This window comes from Puma concolor, chromosome E2 (assembly GCF_028749965.1).
Source record: "Puma concolor isolate L17-30 chromosome E2, mPumCon1.1.hap2, whole genome shotgun sequence".
NCBI classification, from domain to species: domain Eukaryota; kingdom Metazoa; phylum Chordata; class Mammalia; order Carnivora; family Felidae; genus Puma; species Puma concolor.
The window spans coordinates 59,028,236-59,046,581 of NC_141681.1; the positions used below are offsets into that span (position 1 = coordinate 59,028,236).

At 55.5% G+C, this 18,346-nt stretch overlaps 3 protein-coding genes across 9 annotated transcripts; 1 reads left to right on the forward strand and 2 right to left on the reverse strand.

The window, feature by feature from the left end:
* Positions 1-261: 261 nt before the first annotated feature.
* Positions 262-8,487, reverse strand: OSCAR (osteoclast associated Ig-like receptor). Of its 5 annotated transcripts, none has more exons than XM_086690657.1 (5): positions 7,612-8,487; positions 6,879-6,911; positions 2,878-3,286; positions 1,661-1,942; positions 262-839 (listed from the first exon to the last, which is right to left on the reverse strand). In XM_086690657.1, the coding sequence occupies exons 2-5, from the start codon at positions 6,897-6,899 to the stop codon at positions 703-705; spliced, it is 849 nt and encodes a 282-aa protein (XP_086546783.1). In that variant the 5' UTR covers positions 6,900-6,911; positions 7,612-8,487; the 3' UTR covers positions 262-702. The 5 variants fall into 5 exon arrangements, with proteins under 5 accessions (XP_086546783.1, XP_086546787.1, XP_086546785.1 ...); XM_086690661.1 differs by having other exon boundaries at positions 2,878-3,177; positions 7,612-8,463; XM_086690659.1 differs by having other exon boundaries at positions 7,498-7,622.
* Positions 8,488-8,608: 121 nt separating this feature from the next.
* On the forward strand, positions 8,609-10,973 carry NDUFA3 (NADH:ubiquinone oxidoreductase subunit A3). 2 transcript variants are annotated; one of them, XM_025914692.2, is made up of 4 exons: positions 8,609-8,726; positions 8,922-9,023; positions 10,308-10,385; positions 10,822-10,973. In XM_025914692.2, exons 1-4 carry the CDS (start codon positions 8,624-8,626, stop codon positions 10,911-10,913), a joined length of 375 nt encoding a protein of 124 aa, XP_025770477.2. In that variant the 5' UTR covers positions 8,609-8,623; the 3' UTR covers positions 10,914-10,973. The 2 variants fall into 2 exon arrangements, with proteins under 2 accessions (XP_025770477.2, XP_025770478.1); XM_025914693.2 differs by having other exon boundaries at positions 8,644-8,726; positions 8,949-9,023.
* A 50-nt stretch (positions 10,974-11,023) lies between these two features.
* Positions 11,024-18,343, reverse strand: TFPT (TCF3 fusion partner). Of its 2 annotated transcripts, none has more exons than XM_025914679.2 (6): positions 17,928-18,343; positions 17,263-17,521; positions 14,828-14,898; positions 11,929-11,998; positions 11,631-11,849; positions 11,024-11,185 (listed from the first exon to the last, which is right to left on the reverse strand). In XM_025914679.2, the coding sequence occupies exons 1-6, from the start codon at positions 17,948-17,950 to the stop codon at positions 11,066-11,068; spliced, it is 762 nt and encodes a 253-aa protein (XP_025770464.1). In that variant the 5' UTR covers positions 17,951-18,343; the 3' UTR covers positions 11,024-11,065. The 2 variants fall into 2 exon arrangements, with proteins under 2 accessions (XP_025770464.1, XP_025770465.1); XM_025914680.2 differs by lacking the exon at positions 17,928-18,343 and adding an exon at positions 17,640-17,850.
* Positions 18,344-18,346: the final 3 nt, after the last annotated feature.

Here is an 18,346-nt window from a genome sequence, read left to right on the forward strand (position 1 = left end):
TAATCCTGATGACGGCTCAAGAAACCAGTCTGCAGTGCATGCAAATGAAGCTGTAATTAGAGAAGTTCCACTTGATCTGACCTTGGCCCACCTTTGGGGAAGGTCTGAGCAGGGGTTTGAAAGAGGTTTGCTTGGCGACCGGGAATGATGTCACGAAGGAAGTGGCAGCGAATTGCTTACAAGGTGAGCTGGAGCTGGCACCATGGAAAAAAAGACTGTGACTTCATTCCAGCCCTGAGCCTTGAGTAGAAACCACACTCATCCAATAGCTAACATTTATTGAGCGTTTGCTATGGGCCAGTCGCTTTTAAGGGCTTTGTGCGTATTGCCCACTTAATCCTACAATAATCCTAGGAAATGAGTATTATCAGTGAGCCCATTTTACAGTCCAGGCAACTGAGACTTGGCAAAGGTCATCTTCCTAGTATCCCAGCGAGGAGGCAGCAGCACTGGGAATCGAACCCAGGCCTTGTGACTGGGAAGCCTTAACCACGGATAGAGCCTTCCACGGATCTAGGAGATACTGGCCCAGAAGGGAGGGAGAACACACAGTATGAAGCAGATTATTATTCAGCAGCTGGGCTCAGCCCAACTGTGGGGCTCTTGCAAGGGCCGGTCCAACCCCGGGAATCCCTGCTTCTTCTCGCCACCTCTGGAAACTCTTCTCACGCTTCAGGGCGTCTATATCCAGTCCTCCAGGACTCAGGGCCGAACGCTACATGGGATGCGACTCCGGCTGCGCCAGTCCAAAAAGACCAGCGTGCCCAGGGAGAGGAGCACCAGGCCAGCTAGCCCCAGGCGGACGAGGTTGCCCTGTGTGTAGTCCAAGGAGCCTGAGCCTGCAGGGCAGCGAGGAAGAGGGGTCTTCAGCTTCCGAACCCAGTTTCGGCCTGCCCTGCCCTCCTGGTCTCTAACCTCCAGGGTGAGACTGCAGACACAATTCCCAGTCTCAAAGTTGAGGTGGGTCAGTGCGAGCAGGGGTCCTGAACCCTTGGGTTTGGGGAGGAGGGGATAGGGCCTGAACCCCCAGGTTGGGGAGCAGGGAGGAGCCAGGGCCCTAGACCCCCAGGTGGGGAGCAGGGAGGGGCTGGAGGCCCAGACTCCCAGGATGGGGAGCAGGGAGGGGCTAGGGGCCTGGACCCTTGGGCTGGAGAGCAGGGAGGAACCCGGGGTCGGGACCCCCAGGATGGGGAGCAGGGAGGAACCAGGGGCCCAACCGCGGGGTCCGATGAGAAGGGGCTGGGGGCGCAGACCCCCGGGTGAGTAGCAGGAGGGGCTGGGGGCCCAGACTCCCAGGATGCGCGGAGCAGGGAGGGGCTGGGGGGCGGGACCCTTGGGTTGAAGAGCAGGGAGGAGCTGGGAGACCTGACCCCCAGGATGGGGAGCAGGGAGGAACCAGGGGCCCAACCGCGGGGTCAGATGAGAAGGGGCTGAGGGCCCGGACCCCCAGGTGGTAGCAGGAGGGGCTGGGGACCTGGACCCCCAGGATGGGGAGCAGGGAGGGGCTAGGAGCCCGAACCCCCGGGCCCGATGAGAAGGGGCTGGGGACCCGGACCCCCAGGATGGGGAGCAGGGAGGGGCTAGGGGCCCGGACCCCCGGGTCCCATGAGAAGGGGCTGGGGGTCCGGGAGCAGGGGCTGGGGCCGCGCGCAGCCCTCACCGTCGGCGCTGATGACCAGCGGCTCGCTGCGCTGCGAGAGCACGTACGGGGAGGACGGCGTGTGGTAGTAGCAGCTGTAGGTGCCCGGCGCGCGGGCGCCGCGCAGCGGGAAGTCGGCCCAGGGCTGCGCCGAGCGGCGGTACTGCACCGGCGCCGCCTCGCCCACGCGGTACAGCGCGAAGCTCATGCCCCCCAGGCGGCCCGCGCAGCGCAGGCTCACGTTGGCCCCGGGCGCCACCACCGGGCCGGGCAGCGCCACCAGCGACGGGCGCGGCAGCTCGTCTGCGAGGGGCACGGACGGGGGCGAGCGCTGGTGCGGCCCCGCGCCCCCCCCCCCCCCTTCCCCGGCTTTCGCCCCTCTTCGTCCTCCCCCTCCTCCTGCCGCCTCGGCCTCCCTCCCTCCGGTCCCTCCTGGGCTCCCTCTTCTTCTCCCTGGTCCCTTCCCCCTTCCCTCTCCGCCCTCGGCCTCTTCCTCCCTCCGTCCCTCCTCCTCCCCTCCTCACCCACCCTCCCCCTCCCCTCCCTCAGTCTGTCCGTCCCTCTCAATCTCTGCCTGTGTCTCCCTCAGTTTCTCTGCCTCCTGGTGATCTCTGTGCCCTTTGCGTCCTTGTCCCTGTGTTCCCCCTGTGTCTTCGTCCCCAAGTATGCCTTTCTGTGTTTACCGCATTTCCATCTCCCTGGATGTCCCCTTTTCTCTCTCCGCTTGTTGCCTCACCAAAATTCTCTGTGTTTTTCTCTCCTCCCCGTCCCGTGTGTTTTACTGTCCTGAATCTCAGAGGCAGTGTCTCCCCAATATTTTCTCCTTGTGGTTCGGGGTTTCTCCCAAGGTTTCCTAACCTCAGCACTAGTGACATTTTGGATAAATCTGGATAATTCTTTGTTTTACGGGAGGAGGGTGCGGGCTGTCCCGTGCTTTGCAGCATCTCTGGTCTCGCTCTACCCACTGGATGACAGTAGCACACCTTTCCCCAGTCACGGCGACCAAAAATGTCTCGGGATATTGCCAAAGATCACCTGGGGGGCACAGTCCTCCCTGTTAAGAATCACCCCTGCTTCTCTGGTTCTCTTTCTCTCCCCATGTAGCTCTTTTCCTCTGTGTCATTGTACAAGCCTGTCTTTATGTCTCTTTCAGTTCTCTCTCCCTGTATGTCCGTCCTCCTTTTCCCTCCCTCATCCTGCCCCAGTGTCCCTTCTTTTTCCCCGCCCCAGGACCTCACCTGTCACAAGCAGTTCCAGCGTATCACTCGGGTGGGACCAGACACCCAGACCCCAGCCTAGCCTCCGGTAGCAGCAGTGGTAACTGCCCCCCTGGGCTGGGGTCACCTCCTCCAGGAAGAACTCTGCCAGCTCCATGGACACGCCCCGGTACAGCACAGGGATGATCCTTCCAGACTTGAAGAGTGCAAACCTCCAGGCAGGTTGAGGTGCCCGGCAACTCAAGGTCACGTTGACCCCAGGGGTTACAATTGCGGCAGGCTGAGCCCCTAGCCACGGCTTGGGGTATGAGGCTGGGGGGACTGAATAAACAGGGCTGCCTGGGTCCCTGGGCTTCCTGAGAGCCCGAGGAGATGGGGTGGGAAGAGAATCACCTGGGGCAATCACTGCTTCTTTCTCATCCTCGGTTTCCTGCTTGTAAAATAGGACGCACTGACTCCAATCAAGGATTGTCAACACTAGCTACAAGTCAGAGCATCAGGGCAACTCCTAAGCTTTACTCCATGGTTTGTTTGAATGTTTGTTCATTTCTCAGAGAAAGAGACAGAGAGAGACAGAATCAGAAACAGGCTCTAGGCTCCAAGCTGTCAGCACAGAGCCTGATGCGGGGCTCGAACTCATGATCTGTGATGAGATCATGACCTGAGCTGAAGTCAGATGCTTCATTGACTGAGCCACCCAGGCGCCCCCAGAGATCCTATTTCTTGCCCTGCACTATGCCAAGCTCTGAGCCAAGGGTTTTTAATTTTTTTTTAATGTTTATTTATTTTTGAGACAGAGAGAGACAGAGCACGAACAGGGGAGGGTCAGAGAGAGAGGGAGACACAGAATCCGAAGCAGGCTCCAGGCTCCGAGCTGTCAGCACAGAGCCCGATGCGGGGCTCGAACCCACGGACCGCGAGATCGTGACCTGAGCCGAAGTCGGACACTTAACCGACTGAGCCACCCAGGCGCCCCAAGGGTTTTTAAATTAATTTTTAAAATACTCGCTCCAGGCTCTGAGCTGTCAGCAGAGAGCCTGATGCAGGGCTTGAACTCATGAACCATGAGATCATGACCTGAGCCAAAGTCAGATGCTTAACTGACTGAGCCACCCAGGCGCCCCTTACTCCATGGTTTTTAAACATAATGTCAAGGGATTGGGTCCCAGAAATCTGCAATTTTAAATTGCTCTTGACTATTTTTAACATAGTCAACATATTTCAATAGTTGCCAGAACTCGCTATCTATTTGGGTAGAAAAAAAAAAAAAGTTGTATCTGTACCTGAGACCATTCCCCAAAACCAGCTCCAGGTTAATTAAAGACCTGCATTGTTTTATTTTGTTTTGTTTTGTTTTACTGTTAAAGTATGAGAAGAAAATACAGGAAAATATATTTGTCCTGGGGGCAGAGACAGCTATCTTAAAACATAAAACAAGAAACTCAGGAGAGACAAGGTTAATTAATTTGATGACTTCAAATTTTTAAAGTTGTGTATGAGAATAGAAGAAATAAGCTAGAAGACAAGCAGCAGCCCTGACAGAAATGACTTATTCATTAATCACAGAGATTAAGAGTATGGAAAGAGGGGGATCTGGGTAGCTCCGTTGACTGAGTGTCTGACTTCAGCTCAGGTCATGATCTTGCAGTTGGTGAGTTCAAGTCCCACATCAAGCTCACTGCTATCAGTGAAGAGCCCGCTTCAGGTCCTTCGTGCCTTTCTCTCTGTCCCTCTCCCACTTGCATTCCCATCCTCTCTCTCTCTCAAAAATAAATAAACATTTTTTGGGGCGCCTGGGTGGCGCACTCGGTTAAGCGTCCGACTTCAGCCAGGTCACGATCTCGTGGTCCGGGAGTTCGAGCCCCGCGCCGGGCTCTGGGCTGATGGCTCGGAGCCTGGAGCCTGTTTCCGATTCTGTGTCTCCCTCTCTCTCTGCCCCTCCCCCGTTCATGCTCTGTCTCTCTCTGTCCCAAAAATAAATAAATGTTGAAAAAATAAATAAATAAACATTTTTTTAAAAAGGAGTAGAGAAAGAAATCCCAAACCCAGCCAAGTTGAAAATTGGACAAATTATATGAATAAGGCAGTACACAGAAGAGGAAGTCCAATCGATTAAAACACATGGCGGGGGGAGGGGAAGTTGCTTAATGTTAGTAGTAGTTATTAAAAAAAAACTAACAGTTAAGATTTTTTTTTTTTTTTTTTTTTTTTTTGCATATCAGCTTGTCAAAAATTTAAACAATGGTTTATATCCTGTTTGGGTGAAGACAGAGTCAAACGAGTAGTTAGGTCCACTTAAGTGCACCTTTCGAGAAGGCAATTTGTCCATTTCTATCAAAATACACAGAGGAAATGACAAACAACCCAATAATTCCTGTTCTGCCCTACACAAATGTAGCTATCTGGGCATAAAAAGCTCACACTGGAGCACTCGCTGAATTATTGATTGGGGTAGGGCCGGAGGAGGATACTGGAAATAACCTAAATATACATCAATAGGACCAATAAAATAGAATCCTACCATACATCAGCAAATGTTAAACGGTATTTTTTTTTAAAAAAGCAGAGTTAGTTATAATAATATGGAAACATCTGCAACACAGATTGTAAAGTGAAAAATGTGAGAGGCAGAACATTGTAGGTCATGAAATATCAATTTTGCCTCAGCAAGAAAACAAAGAAATATATAAATACATACATGTGTCTGAATGCATGGGGATTTTTTTAGATAAGGATTCAGAGCTTATTTAAGGAAGATGGGGAAGTGAAAGAGGGAGTTTCTAAGTCCTTTGGTAATAATTTTTAAATCATGAATATATGTTAGATTTATCATTAAAAAATAATAATTTAAAATAAATTGATAGCTAAGGTATCAGTTGTTTTCCAGGTGATTCTTGTTTGAAGTTGTCATGTAGTGGGGGAGGTTTCAGAGAAAGAAGAGACCTCACCAATCAGAAAACTTGAAAAGAGGGGTGCCTAGGTGGCTCAGCCATCTGAACATCCAACTTCGGCTCAGGTCATGATCTCACGGTTTGTGGGTTTGAGCCCCGCATTGGGCTTCAAGCTGACAGTGTGGAGCTGCTTGGGATATTCTCTCTCTCTCTCTCTCTCTCTCTCCCTCTCTCTCCCTCTCCCTCTCTCGCTGTGCCCTTCTCCTGACTCGTGCTTTCTCTCTCTCTCAAAATAAATAAGTAAAAAAAGGTAAGAAAGAAAGAAAGAGAAAGGAAAAGAAAAGGAATGAAAAAGAAAAGAAAAGACAAAACCTGTAAAGAAACCCAAGGCTATCTCAGGGTGGAGAATCTTACTCTCGTGGATGTAGGGTTCCAAATGGGGCAATACTCGGCATTGCCAGAGATCCTATTTCTTTTTTTATTTTTTTTATTTTTTAAAATCTTTACATATTTTTGAGAGAGAGAGAGAGACAGAGTGCGAGCAGGGGAGGAACAGAGAGAGAGGGAGACACAGAATCTGACGCAGGCTCCAGGCTCTGAGCTGTCAGCACAGAGCCCGATGCAGGGCTCGAACTCACGAACCGTGAGATCATGACCTGAGCCGAAGTCAGATGCTTCACCGACTGAGCCACCCAGGGGCCCCTTATTTTATTTTTAAAGTAATCTTTACACCCAACATGGAGCTCAAACTCATGACCCCGACATCAAGAGCCCCATGCTCTTCCTGCTGAGCCAGACAGGCGACCCGTACACGTGGGTGATTTTATTACATCCACAGGAAAGCCCATTTCACAGAGAAGGAAACAGCAAGCGGTAATTTGTTCAAAGTTGTCAATGAATAATATGGTGAAGCTTACATCTCTTTAGCTGACTCACCTATCCTGGTCACTAAAGGGAGTGAGGTTAGAAGGAAAGAAAGGAAGGAGAGGGGAGACAAGATGAAAGAAGGGAAGGGAGGGAGGGAGGAAAATGCGGAAATCTGGGGTGAAGCTGGGCACCAAGAGGAAATCTGAGTAGTTGGAAATGGGCTGTCAGCAGCATACAGGTGAACAGATGGAGGGTGTTACTCACCAGTTGGCGTGATGTCTGCATCACTCAGAGGCCCTGCGGAAGGTGGAGGGGCTAAGTCTTTTCAAAGCCCTAGGCTGCTGCCATCCTATCTCATTGTGAACCCAGGAACCTAAGTCCCCAGGCCCTCCTTCCTCTGGGAAACAGGATCTTACCTCTCTCGGTAGCCATAACTGTGGACTTCAGTCCTCACCTACTTCAGAAGCCCGAAGTCTGGCCCCAGCCCCCTCTTGCCTCTACACCCAGTGTTCAGGCCCTTGGACTCCCTTCCCCTTTTCCAGGAGACAGTAATCTGAGCCCACAGGGTCTCCTCCCTGGGGGTCAGGAGTCTGGGCCCCCAGCTCCCTTCTCCCCAGAGACCCAAGTGGTCTGGCTTCATCCCCTCCCACATCAGAATCTAGGATTCTACACTTGCTATCCCCAGGAGTTCAGGTACCCTAGCATCCTCCTGCCTCCACACCCAGCGAATCCTGTCCCCACTCCCTCCTCTTCCCTTCCAGGAACAGGAATTCAGGGTCCATGTGTCCTCCTGCTTTAGGACCCAAGGATCTGGGCCCCCTGCCCTGTCCCCTTATTCTGGCCTAGAATTCGGGACCCTCAGCTAGTGCTGCCTATCCTGTACCTGCCCTCAGGGAGACTCAGTAGCCCTCTTCCTTGCCCCACACCTGCTCCACACAGCCTATCTCCCTGCACCCCAGCCAGCCTGGGACCCAGGGAGAAGGGGGGAGCAGCTCACAGAGGGCCAGCAGCAGCAGGATCAGCACCAGGATCATGGTGGGCAGATCTCGGCTGGAGCAGAAGTAGGAGCCAGGGCTCAGCCGTGCCCTCTAACGTCTCAGGAAATGCAATATCAGAAAGTCAGAGCTCTGTTTAAGGAAGAGAGGAGGGAAGTGGGGGCCTCTGGGTGACAGAGTCACAGCCCCATGGTGCTGTGGAAAAAGCTGGGAGAATGGGCAGTTCACTAATTAAAAAAAAAAAAAAAAAAAAAAGACAACTAGCACTTATTACGTGCCAGACCCTGTGCTGCACTATTCTGGGGGCACAGAGAGGAGTCAGACCCTATTACTGCCCTAGAGCAGCTCCCAGGCTGATGTAAAGAGAGAGGCCGACCGTGTGAGTTGAAAGAAAGAAAGAAAGAAAGAAAGAAAGAAAGAAAGAAAGAAAGAAAGAAAGAAAGAAAGAAAGAAAGAAAGAAAGAAAGAAAGAAGGAAAGGAAGGAAAGGAAAGGAAAGGAAAGGAAAGGAAAGGAAAGGAAAGGAAAGGAAAGGAAAGGAAAGGAAAGGAAAGGAAAAAGAAAAAGGTGAGCGACTATGGAGGACACATATGGCGCTGAGAGAATCCACAGAAGGCCCTCAACCCTTCTGGGATGAGAGTTAAAGCTTCCAGGACGAACTGATGTTGAGCTGCGACCCCAAATGATGGTTCAGTCATTTGTCCTCTCCCAGCCTCCGCTTCTCCATCTATAAAATGGGCTTTCCTGAGCAAACTCTAAACTGAGGACTATTGCATTCCGCCTTAGATGGGTCGCAGCTGGAGGACTGGGAGTACAGCTCCGGAGTGACTCCTAGGCGAAAGAGACAGGTTTGCACTTACATCTGCAGCGGCGCCCCCTTTCTTGCCACCGCTTTGGACAGCTGTTCTGCGGCAGTGCGCACGCGCGGGCTCAGACTGCGGAGACGCGCGCGGGGACCACAAGTTCCGGAGTCCTCCGCGTCCTCGCCGCGGCCCAGGACAGCTGCTCTTTGCCAATGCGCACGCGCAGATTCAGCGAAGCCTCCGGCGCAGGGACCACAACTCCCAGAGTGCTCCGCGCTCTTGCCGCCGCCGCCGACGCGACCAAGATGGCCGGGAGTAAGTGCTGGCGCTGCAGGCGCGCGGGGCCGGGTGGTTCGGGGAGCCCCGAGCAGTGTCGGGGGTAGGGCAGGGCCGAGTCCCGGTAGAGGCGGAGGGGTCGGGGTTAGCGGGGGACGCGGAGATCACGAGAGGGCTCCTTCAGGGTGGGGGTGGCGCGAGAGGGTTAGAGGTCATCAGGGGCATCCCCTGCAGGGGTGACCCTCCTCGCCCCCGCTCCAGGACTCATCGCCTTCCTCAAGGATGTCTGGGCCAAGGAGCCGGTGCTGGTCGCGTCCTTCACCATCGCGGGCCTCGGTGCGTGAGCGTGCATCGCCCCCACCTGGCGTCCCAGCTTTACCCCCATTCCCCGCCCTCGCCAAAGGTCCCATCGCTCCCCACCTGCGTCCATCCTGGAGCTCCGAGGCCCCGTCGCCGCCCTCAACGTTCTGTTGCTCTGCTCGTGTGTCAGCGCCCCCACGCCGACCCCTTGCCTACCCCCCTCGCCAATATTATGACCCCTTCCCACCCGTACACACCTACCCAAGAGGCCGTGATCCCTCTAAGGGACAGGTTCTCAGCCCTGGGTGTCCATTAAAAGCACCGGAGCGGTAAAAATGTCCGAATCGTACCCACTTTCCACACTCGCTATCAACCAGATTCAGTGTGGAGTTGAGTGGAGTGGAGGTGGAGCAGGGGAATCTGTATCCTTTGCAAATCCTCAGTGCTGCCTTGATTGATAACCTCCGTTCTAGAACAAGGCTACTCATACTTCAACGTGTACTGGGGGTCACTCGCAGGCTGTCATTGCATAGGTCTGGGATGCAGCGTTTATATCAGGGTCCCAGGCCTTGTCAGCACGGCTTATCTGTGGGCCACACACTGGGTAAGGTTCTAGAGCCCCTGTCCCATACGGCCGCCACCGGCCACACTAGCCACTGAGCACCTGAGAAGAAGCACTTTTACGCTCGTGGAAAGTACACACCAGATTGCAAGGAACAGGACGAGTATATAAAATATCTCAAGCTTTTTGCATGTTGACTATATGCTGAGTTGTTTGGGATGTACCAGGTTAAAAAATTTTTTAATTCATTTGTATCCTTTATTTTTAATGTGAGTGTTAGAAGGTGGGAAATTAAAGATGTGGCCCTTACATTTGTTTTGGACAGTGCTGGCCTAGAACATTGTTTTATACTCCATCTGGGACTCCTGGCTCCCACCCTAGGTGAACTGCAATTTCTCAGAGACTAATCCTTTCTCAATGACAACCCCCCTTTCCCTGATTTTGTTACAGTTCATGATTTCTTTGGAACATTCCCAAAATGCTCCCCTCCTCTACCACCCCTGCTGCTTCATGACCACCTCTATGGTCCTGCACTCATTCGGTGACCACCCCTATTTCTTCCCTCCACCCCCTCTCCTGATGATAAATGGGGATCCCAGAGTGCCAAGGGGCCTCCTGGAGGGGCCAGGACCTCCCTGCTCCCCTCCTCCCATGCATTTGACTCCTACTTTGCCAAGATTCAGCCTCTGCCCCTGACCCCCCCCAACCCCCCGCCCCAGAGCCACTGTCCCCTGGGCCTCACTCCTGTCTCTCCACAGCTGTAATTCTGCCCACCATCAGCCCCTTCACCAAATATGCCACCATGATCAACCAGGCCACGCCCTACAACTATCCAGGTGAGCTGGAAGGAGGGCTGCCCAGAAGGGGTGGGGGTGTGGGTAGACTTCCCTGTGCTGGGGGAGGAGTAAGAATGGGTGGGTCTTTCCTCGGCAGGGACAGATTCTGCAGTGCAGGCTGGACTTTGTTTTTTTCTTTTGAGATCCAAACCACGTGCCATAAAACTTATTTCCTGTCTGTGTTTACACTTCTGTCATTGCAGATTTGTATTCCTCTCTGGGTTTCCTTCTCTGTTGCTTTCTGGATTTTTGTCATTCTGGGTCTCTGCCCTCTCTGCTCTCCCATCCCTCTGGGTCTCTGTACGCCTGCTTCTCTGTGTCCCCTCTCTCCCCTGGGGTCCCGTTTCCCTCTCTGGGTATAAACTGCCAGTCTAGCCTTTCTCTATGGGCCTCCCGAGATCTGCTGGTCTCAGTGGGCCACCTTTCTGCCCCACAGTGCCCCTCCGAGATGATGGGAACATGCCTGACGTGCCCAGCCACCCCCAGGACCCTGAGGGTCCAAGCTTGGAGTGGCTGAAGAAACTGTGAGCACCTCCGGTGACATGGAGGAGGCCCCCTCCCCTGTGGCCAATAAAATGTGAAAAGCGACCCCAGAATCTGACCTTGTGTGTGATCAGAGGTGGAAACAGTAGACGGTGGCCAAGGCAAGTCTGTGGGTCAGTTTATTGGAGGCAGGGGGGTCAGTCAAAGGCGGGGCTGGCTAGAGTGGGGTAGGGCAGCAGTTTGTCTGGCCCCCGAGAAACCCAGCTGGAGTCCAGGGCCTCATCTGCTTCGAAGCCGAAGTCTTCCTCCACCTTAATCTTGGGGAGAGAGGGGCAGGCATGAGCAGGCCTGGGACCTAGAGAAAGGCCGCTGGCCTCACCATTCTGCCTCCTCAGACAACCTCAGGCACCTCGGGGAGAACCCCAACAGCCCTGCCTTCCCTTCCACCCCTGTTCTCTGATCCTCCTCCTCTGTCCCCGCCTGCCCCAGTCCTCCGACCTGCCCCCTACCCAGCCTCCTCCAGGTCTCTCCCAACCTTCTCCATCCTCCTTCCTGCCCCCCTCCTACCCCTCCCTTCTCCAGGTCTCTCTCCTTCCTTTTCCACCCAAGTCCCCACCTGGCTTTGTCCAGCTTTCTCCTTCCCTGCCCAGCCCAGCCCCTGCAGCCCAACCTGCTTCCTCCAGCTGCCCCAGCCCTGAGCCTGCATGGGCTGCAGGGCCCGGCTCCCACAGCACTGTCACAAAGCAGGAGCCCTGGTCCCACCTGCACTGGGGCCAGTTCTGGAGTCAGCACAGCTCCGGCTCGGCGTCCATCCCGGGGCCCTCGCCGCCTCTTGCGCCCGCTGGGCCCCTCACCAGGGGTCGGGCTGCTGGGTTCCGGGGGTGCGGGTGTCCTTCGGGGCGGGGACAGCCCCTCCTTCTCTGGGGGCTCGTTCTCCGCGTTGCCAGGGGTGGGAGCATCTGTGCCCTGGCTGCCCTCGTCCTGGTGGGGGGAAGGGGCAGCAGATGAAGGCTGCATCCCATCGCCCAGCCCGCCCGGCCCGCCAGGAGGCCGCGCTCACCTCCAGCACGATGGTGAGCTGGCTGGCACGGTAGTCATCGCCGTAGGCATCCAGCACTCTCATGAGGAACCTGCTCCGGAGAGAGGCCCCCAGGGGCACAGCGTCAGCGTCCGGTGGGTCGGGAAAGGGGTTCGGAGCTCCCAAATCTGAGACCTGAGTGCCTGATACCTGCCCAGCCAGCGGGACCCTGGGCCGCACTAGGTGACCTCTCTTCACTGTTAACTGTCGACAGGATGCGACAACCCTGTGTGGGTGGGTGGCCGTGAGGGTGACCCTGCAGCTAGACAGTGGCGTCTCCTAGTGCTCAGTGTGTGGGCTCAGAGAACATTCCGGCGTCGGCTGAGTTCTTTACCAGGAACCAGAGGGCTAGAGAAAGGTGCAGGGCACTCCTGCTGATGCCGCCTTCTCCGCTTCCGTCTCGGCTTCCAGGCCTTTGGGGTTCTTCTGTTTGTTTAAGCTCTGAATGCTACCTGTGGGCCGGCGCCCGGAGGAGTGTTTATCATGCCGTCTCATGGTGTGTCCACACCAGCTCTGCGCCCGTGTTCTCAGTGCTAGGGACACATCGGGGAACCAAACGAAACCCCTGTGCACACTGAGCTCAGTTTTGCAGGGGGACCATCAGCCAATCAACAGAGCAGAGTCAGCTGTGGGGCGCCTGGGCGGCTCAGGCCGCTAAGCGTCTCTTTTGATTTCGGCTCCAGTCATGATCTCAGAGTCATGGGATCAAGCCTTGCGTCAGGCTCCGTGCTGACAGTGTAGAGAGCCTTCCTGGGATTCTCACTCTTCCTCTCCTCTCCCCCTGGCCCCCTCCACCCCCACCCCCCCACCAGCACACACGTGCTCGCTCTAAAATAAGAAAAAAAGTAAGCTGGAAAAGTAGGGAGGAGAATACAAGGATACTTGGAAGAGGGCTTGAACCTCAAATGGACGGTGGGGGCCGCCTCACGGAGGCCAGGGAATGGCAGGAAAGCCTTTCTGGCTGAACGCACAGCGAGTACAGCAGCCCTGAGGCAGGAGCAGGGGGTGTGCTGGGGACTCAGCTGGGAGCCTCTGCAGGGTTTTGAGCAGAGAAGTGACTTGGTCCGTCTTACTTTTTATCTTTTTCTAACTTCTAAAAAAAGTGTTTTTTAAGAATTATGCTAAGACATTCATAACATACGGTTTGCCCGCGGAACCGTTTTTAAGCGTGCAGCTTCGCGGCATTAAGTACATTCACACTGCTGTGCGACCGTCCCACCATCCGACTCCGGGGCTCTCTTCCTCTTCCCAGAAAGAAACCCTGCCCCATTAAACCACCACCATTCTCCTTTCTGCCCCTGTGACCTTGACTGAGTGCCTCATATATGTGGTATCTTGTCCTTCTGGGACAGGCTTGCTTCCCTAAGCACAATGTCCTCGTGCACGGTGTAGCCTGTGGTGGGATTTCCTTCCTTTTTAAGACTGAATCATACTCTCACGTGCAGACATTTTGTTCCTCCGCTCACCCATACCCAGATGCTTGGGGCCTTCCACATTTAGGCTCTTGTCAATACGGTTAGGATCCTGGGTGTGCACACCTCTGCAAGTGACCTGCTTCCGATTCTTCTGGGGACACGTCTAGAAACGGAATTGCTAGATCTCATGGTAATTCTGTTCTTAAATTTGGGGGAACTGCCTTACCGTTTTTACATAGTGGCACTTTTTTTTTTTTTTTTTTTTTAAGAGAGCGAGTGCACACAGGGGAGGGGCAGAGAGAGAGAGGGGGAGAGAGAATCCCAAGCAGGCTCTGCACTGTCAGCACAGAGCCTGATGCAGGGGGTTGATCCCCTGACCCTGGGATCATGACCTGAGCCAAGAGCAAGTTCCCACACTGCTGGTCCAGGGACCACACTGTGAGAACCACAGGGCTGAGCTCCAGATAGATGGTTCAGACGGTGAACCGTCCTGACTGATGTGTATTGTTGAGGGGAGTTTACCAGCTACAGATACCTTCCCAACCTTGTGATGTTTCAGCCACGCAGGCCACCGCTGGCTTTGTAAACTCTCTTGGTTCTACTGTAAAGAGGATGTTGGCTGCTGGTGCAGATAGGAAAAGTGGTTCACCCAGGGTGTTGGGACAGGGGACCTGGGAGAGGTTAAGAGGCCAGGGAGAGGGTGGCAGGAATTGGACAAGGAGCCATGTCCCTGGGCCCAGGGTGCTGGCATCCTGGGTCTGTTCTGAGGTTGCAGTAGATGAGGGGGAGGACAGAAAGCAGCAGCTGGGAAGGTTCAGTCTCCGACGCGAGCAGACGGGGGGGCTAGGGGGGTGAGATCAGGGTTAGTTCTGGATGCCTGTGAGGTGACCAGAAGTCACTGTCCAGCGGGTGGACACTGTCCAGAGCTGCAGACAGGATCGAGGGTTGGCAGCGCTTAGGTGGCCTTGCCACGGTGTTACAAGTGTTCCGGAAGTGCACCCAGAAACTTCCCGCACCTGCACCATCCACTGTAGTCACCACTGCCCACCTGCTGCTGTTGGGGAGCACCTGGCATGTGGTGACAGTGACACAGGAACGGACTTTTTGATGTTGCGAATTTTCTATTTCATTTCAACGAACTAAGTGTGTCCTGACAGATGTTAAATTTCAACTTTAATGAAGTTTCAGGTGAAGTCGCCACCTGTGGGTATTCAACTGAGACAGGAAGCAGGCTCAGAGTCCCCCAGCAACACTGCCCGTAGCCAAGCCCGTGGCTTCACGCCACGCCCCTTCGTTCTCGCCCCGCCTCTCCTCGCCCCCCGCCCCACCTCTCCCCGCCAGGCCGACTCCACTCCCGGCCGGCCGCGGCAAGCGGCAAGCGCTGGGGGCAAGCGCAGCCCGAGAGGTGGCGGAAGCAACAGCGGGGAGCGGAGGCAGGGGGCCCGGCCTGACATGCAATGGGTTACCTCCGCTCCTGCTGAAGCCTCCGGGTTATCCTCTGCACCTGGTGGAGCCTGTTCAGGACCCGCTCGTTCACCTGCAGGGAGGCAGCAGAGCGCACGGGTCACCGGGACTCCCGTCGCTTACTCCACACGTGCCGTGCCGTGACCCCGGGAGCGGCCACACAGCCTCTCCTGCCCCTCTCCCTGCCCCCCAGAACCTGGGCGCCCAGCCCCTCCTCTCCGCTCGTTTCCTTCCCACACTCCTCACTGCCTTCTCGCCCACCCACTTTTCTTCTTGCTCACCGTCTGTCTCCCCCACCGGGACATTAGCTCCGAAGGACAGGGACTTGCGCCTGTGTCACCGTGCCTTGAGCAGAGCCTGGCAGAGGCGGTGCTCCACGCATACTTGCTAATAAATGCGTGACTTTCTGTCATGTCAAGTGTCGCGCAACACCAAACAGGAGTTGGCTACCTCGGTGCCATCAGAGAGACACAGATGAGCAGGTTCCGCCCCTGGGTCAGAAGATGTGGGCTCCGACCCCAGCCTGCCACTTTGCTGGGTGACTTGGGCCAGTTCCTTAGAACCTCCCTGAGCCTCAGGTGTTTGCATTTGTAAAAACAGGAATAACACCACCACCTATTCCTAATGGGGAGTGGGGCGGGGAGGTGGGGCTAAGAGCAGAAGCTCAAATGCCAGCTCCATTTGAGCAGATGATTGAGTCCCTGTGGACCCCAGCATGACGTGTTAAACAGGGCTGGGGTCCCCACTGCCAGCTGGGGCAGTGCAGGGGTGGGGCGTGGAGTGGGTGGAGACAGAGGGGAGCCCGGAGATGCCCTGTGCGGAAAGCCTTGGGCGAGCCTGGCACACGGTGGGTGGTCCCCTATGACAGCAGTCGCTCTGATGGCACCACCCGGGTACTGAAAAGCCCTGTGAACGCAGGATTCCCAGGATGAAATGTTACTGTTGTCACTGCTGTTGTGGAATCCCGGAGAGGAGTCCCCAGGGGTAAGAGTAAGAAAGCAGCGGTGGAGGAGGGAGGAAGGTCGGGGTGAGCTGAAGGACGGTGTGGAGGCAACCGCGGTCTAGTTCGAGATGTATGCTGTCTGGTTCGTGTACGTTACACCTGATCTGTCCACAAACCATCTAGTGCACTCCTGCGCGCACACACATACATAAAACCAAATGGCTCTTCGCGTCCTGTGCACACCCTAGCTGCCATTGGGCGTACACAGCTTGGGCTTTAGTGCAGCTTCAGGGGGGACGTTTTAGTACACGGGGCTGACTGCTCCCTCCCACTTGCCCTGTGGTCCTCCAACACCTCCTGTGAGAGCACACATCCAGCCAGCCCTGGGTGAACCGAGGTCCTGCTCCAGGCAGCCTGACACACTCCTCATCCTAAGACGGCTTGAACGCCCACCCGCGGTCTCCATCTGCCGCCTCCTGACCCCCCGCTCCAGCTCAGACCTCGTCCCGTCCTGCCCGGGCCACTATACCAGCCGCCCCTCTTCCAGCGCTCCCCATCACCACTGTGAGGGGTTGGATGGTGTGGGTGGAGTCCTAACTCTCCCAGTACCGCAGAACATGACCTTCTTGGCACATAGGGTCTTCACAGAGGTGTTGGAGTCAAAGGTCACTAAGTGGGCCCTAATCCAACATGACTGTGTCCTTCCAAACGGAAGAAGCTGGGGCACAGAGAGGCACACACAGGAAGAACACCACATGAAGGCAGAGATCCACCGGTCAGGGAACACCATGATTGCCAGCAAGCAAGCCCGCCGCTGCCCTGACCTTGCCCTTCCAGCCTCCATAACTACAGGAGGGTGCATTGCCGTTACTTAGTACCTGGTGACAGGAGGCCTGTGACACTAACACAACCCAGCTCAGTCTTTCAAACACCCAGATCTGACCCTGTTCCTCCCTCCGTTTGAAAACTTTCAGGAGCTCCTCCTCCCTTCAAAACAAAACCAAACCCAAACTTCATGCCCTGGTGTTCCTGGCCTTTCTAGATCTGGTCCCTGCCAAAGGTGCGTTCCTCATTCTCACCAAGGAAGCTGATGCTGTGATGCTGCGTATAGAACCTGTGTCTGGGGCAGGAGCCATGGGGATGGACAGGAGAAGGATCCAAGTGGGATTGAAGAGGCAGGATGGACAGGACGTGAGAGCCTGACGTGAGGGGTAAGGGGGACTTGAAAAGCTTGATCAGCGGGAGCACCAGAGGCACGTAGGAAACATCAGTGAGCTGATCTGGGTGGTCAGGGTCGCTGGTGAGCACACCGCTCTCCAGGTGCTTTGCATGTGCCCGACAGGTAACAGGCGCAGAGCAAACGAACCATGAATGAATAAATGAATGAAAGGTTCATTCAGCTAGGTAAGGAAAGCTGGCATATGGGCAGAGACGGGGAAGGGGTGCTGATTTAGGCCAAGGGGCCCCCAAGCCGGGGAATCCGCACTCACCTACCTGCTCGATCTCCCGGCAGCGCCGACCTAGCGCCTGGTACTTCCTTCGATTTAGTTCTCGCTGGCGCCGCCGCTGTCCCCGGGCGGCCTCTTCCTCTTCATCTCGCTCCCGGAGCCCAGAGCCGCCCAGACCCCCAGACACGAACTCCACTTCTGTCTCCAGCTCGCTCTCCAAGATGTGACCACCGAACAGCGGAGGCAGCGCCAACTCTGAGCCTGGCGGCGCTGAGAACTCCTCAAAGCCCACGGCTGCCATGGTCCTGCAAGGTCAGGGGGCTCAGGGACCCTGAACTCCCGGCCCCCAGCCCCCTCCGGATCCTTCAGATCCTAGAGTCCCACAGGAGTCCGAGCCCCATCCCTTCGTCCCAGGATCCAGACCTCCAGACTCTTGCTCCCCGAGGATCCGAAGGAGTTCAAGCCCCCAGCCCTTCGTCCCAGGATCCAGGAGCCCAGGCTCCCGACCCCTGGGCCTAGGATCCAAAACTCCGGACCGTAGCTTTCTCCCCGCGGATGGCCCAGCACAGACCCTGGTCCCTTAAGAGCGCTAAGCGAAAGCAGTTGCATGAACTACAATACCCATCCACCCTCAGCTAAAAGCGCAGACGGCTGCACGTGCTGCAACCGCAATGTCTCTTGGGAGTCGTAGTTTTATGCAAAGCCACTCACCCCTCTCTCTGTTCCAGTTCCATGTCTGTCTCCCTCTCCGGACGCCGCGGGTCTCAGAACTTCCAACCTCGCAAACCTCCAGGTTAAGTCTTTCGCAAAACTACTTGTCCCATCAGGCTTTACGGCCAAGGCATCCGGGACTTAGCCGCTAGGCCTTCTGGGGGTTGTAGTTCCCTATTTTCGGCTTCACTCCCCACCCCCTCCACCTCCACCCCGAGTCCCGGCTTAAAGGCCTTGCTTTCTCGTCGCACTCCTCTCCTAGTCGTCCGAGTTACCCCGGTCTTTATTCTTGTCTCGGCACCTTCTCGCCCGGCTACGGCGATTCTCCGCTTAGCAGCCTCAGTCCTCGGCAGGCCGTAAACCGGACAGATCCGTCTCCTCTCGGACTCACCGCTTCTCCGCCTAGCGGCAGGAGCTAA

What these genes read in the sequence shown, in the direction of transcription:
- OSCAR (XM_086690657.1), bottom strand. Translation starts at nt 6,899, where the DNA reads ATGCAGACATCACGCCAACTG. An exon ending in GCTGGAACTGCTTGTGACAG is followed by an intron (nt 1,943 to 2,877) that starts GTGAGGTCCTGG and finishes TGCCCCTCGCAG; the next exon opens with ACGAGCTGCCGCGCCCGTCG. An exon ending in GCTGGTCATCAGCGCCGACG is followed by an intron (nt 840 to 1,660) that starts GTGAGGGCTGCG and finishes GCTGCCCTGCAG; the next exon opens with GCTCAGGCTCCTTGGACTAC.
- NDUFA3 (XM_025914692.2), top strand. Translation starts at nt 8,624, where the DNA reads ATGCGCACGCGCAGATTCAGCGAAGCCTCCGGCGCAGGGACCACAACT. An exon ending in CTTCACCATCGCGGGCCTCG is followed by an intron (nt 9,024 to 10,307) that starts GTGCGTGAGCGT and finishes GTCTCTCCACAG; the next exon opens with CTGTAATTCTGCCCACCATC. An exon ending in CACGCCCTACAACTATCCAG is followed by an intron (nt 10,386 to 10,821) that starts GTGAGCTGGAAG and finishes TCTGCCCCACAG; the next exon opens with TGCCCCTCCGAGATGATGGG.
- TFPT (XM_025914679.2), bottom strand. Translation starts at nt 17,950, where the DNA reads ATGGAACTGGAACAGAGAGAGGG. An exon ending in AGGCTTCAGCAGGAGCGGAG is followed by an intron (nt 11,999 to 14,827) that starts GTAACCCATTGC and finishes TCTCCGGAGCAG; the next exon opens with GTTCCTCATGAGAGTGCTGG. An exon ending in CAGAACTGGCCCCAGTGCAG is followed by an intron (nt 11,186 to 11,630) that starts GTGGGACCAGGG and finishes TCTCTCCCCAAG; the next exon opens with ATTAAGGTGGAGGAAGACTT.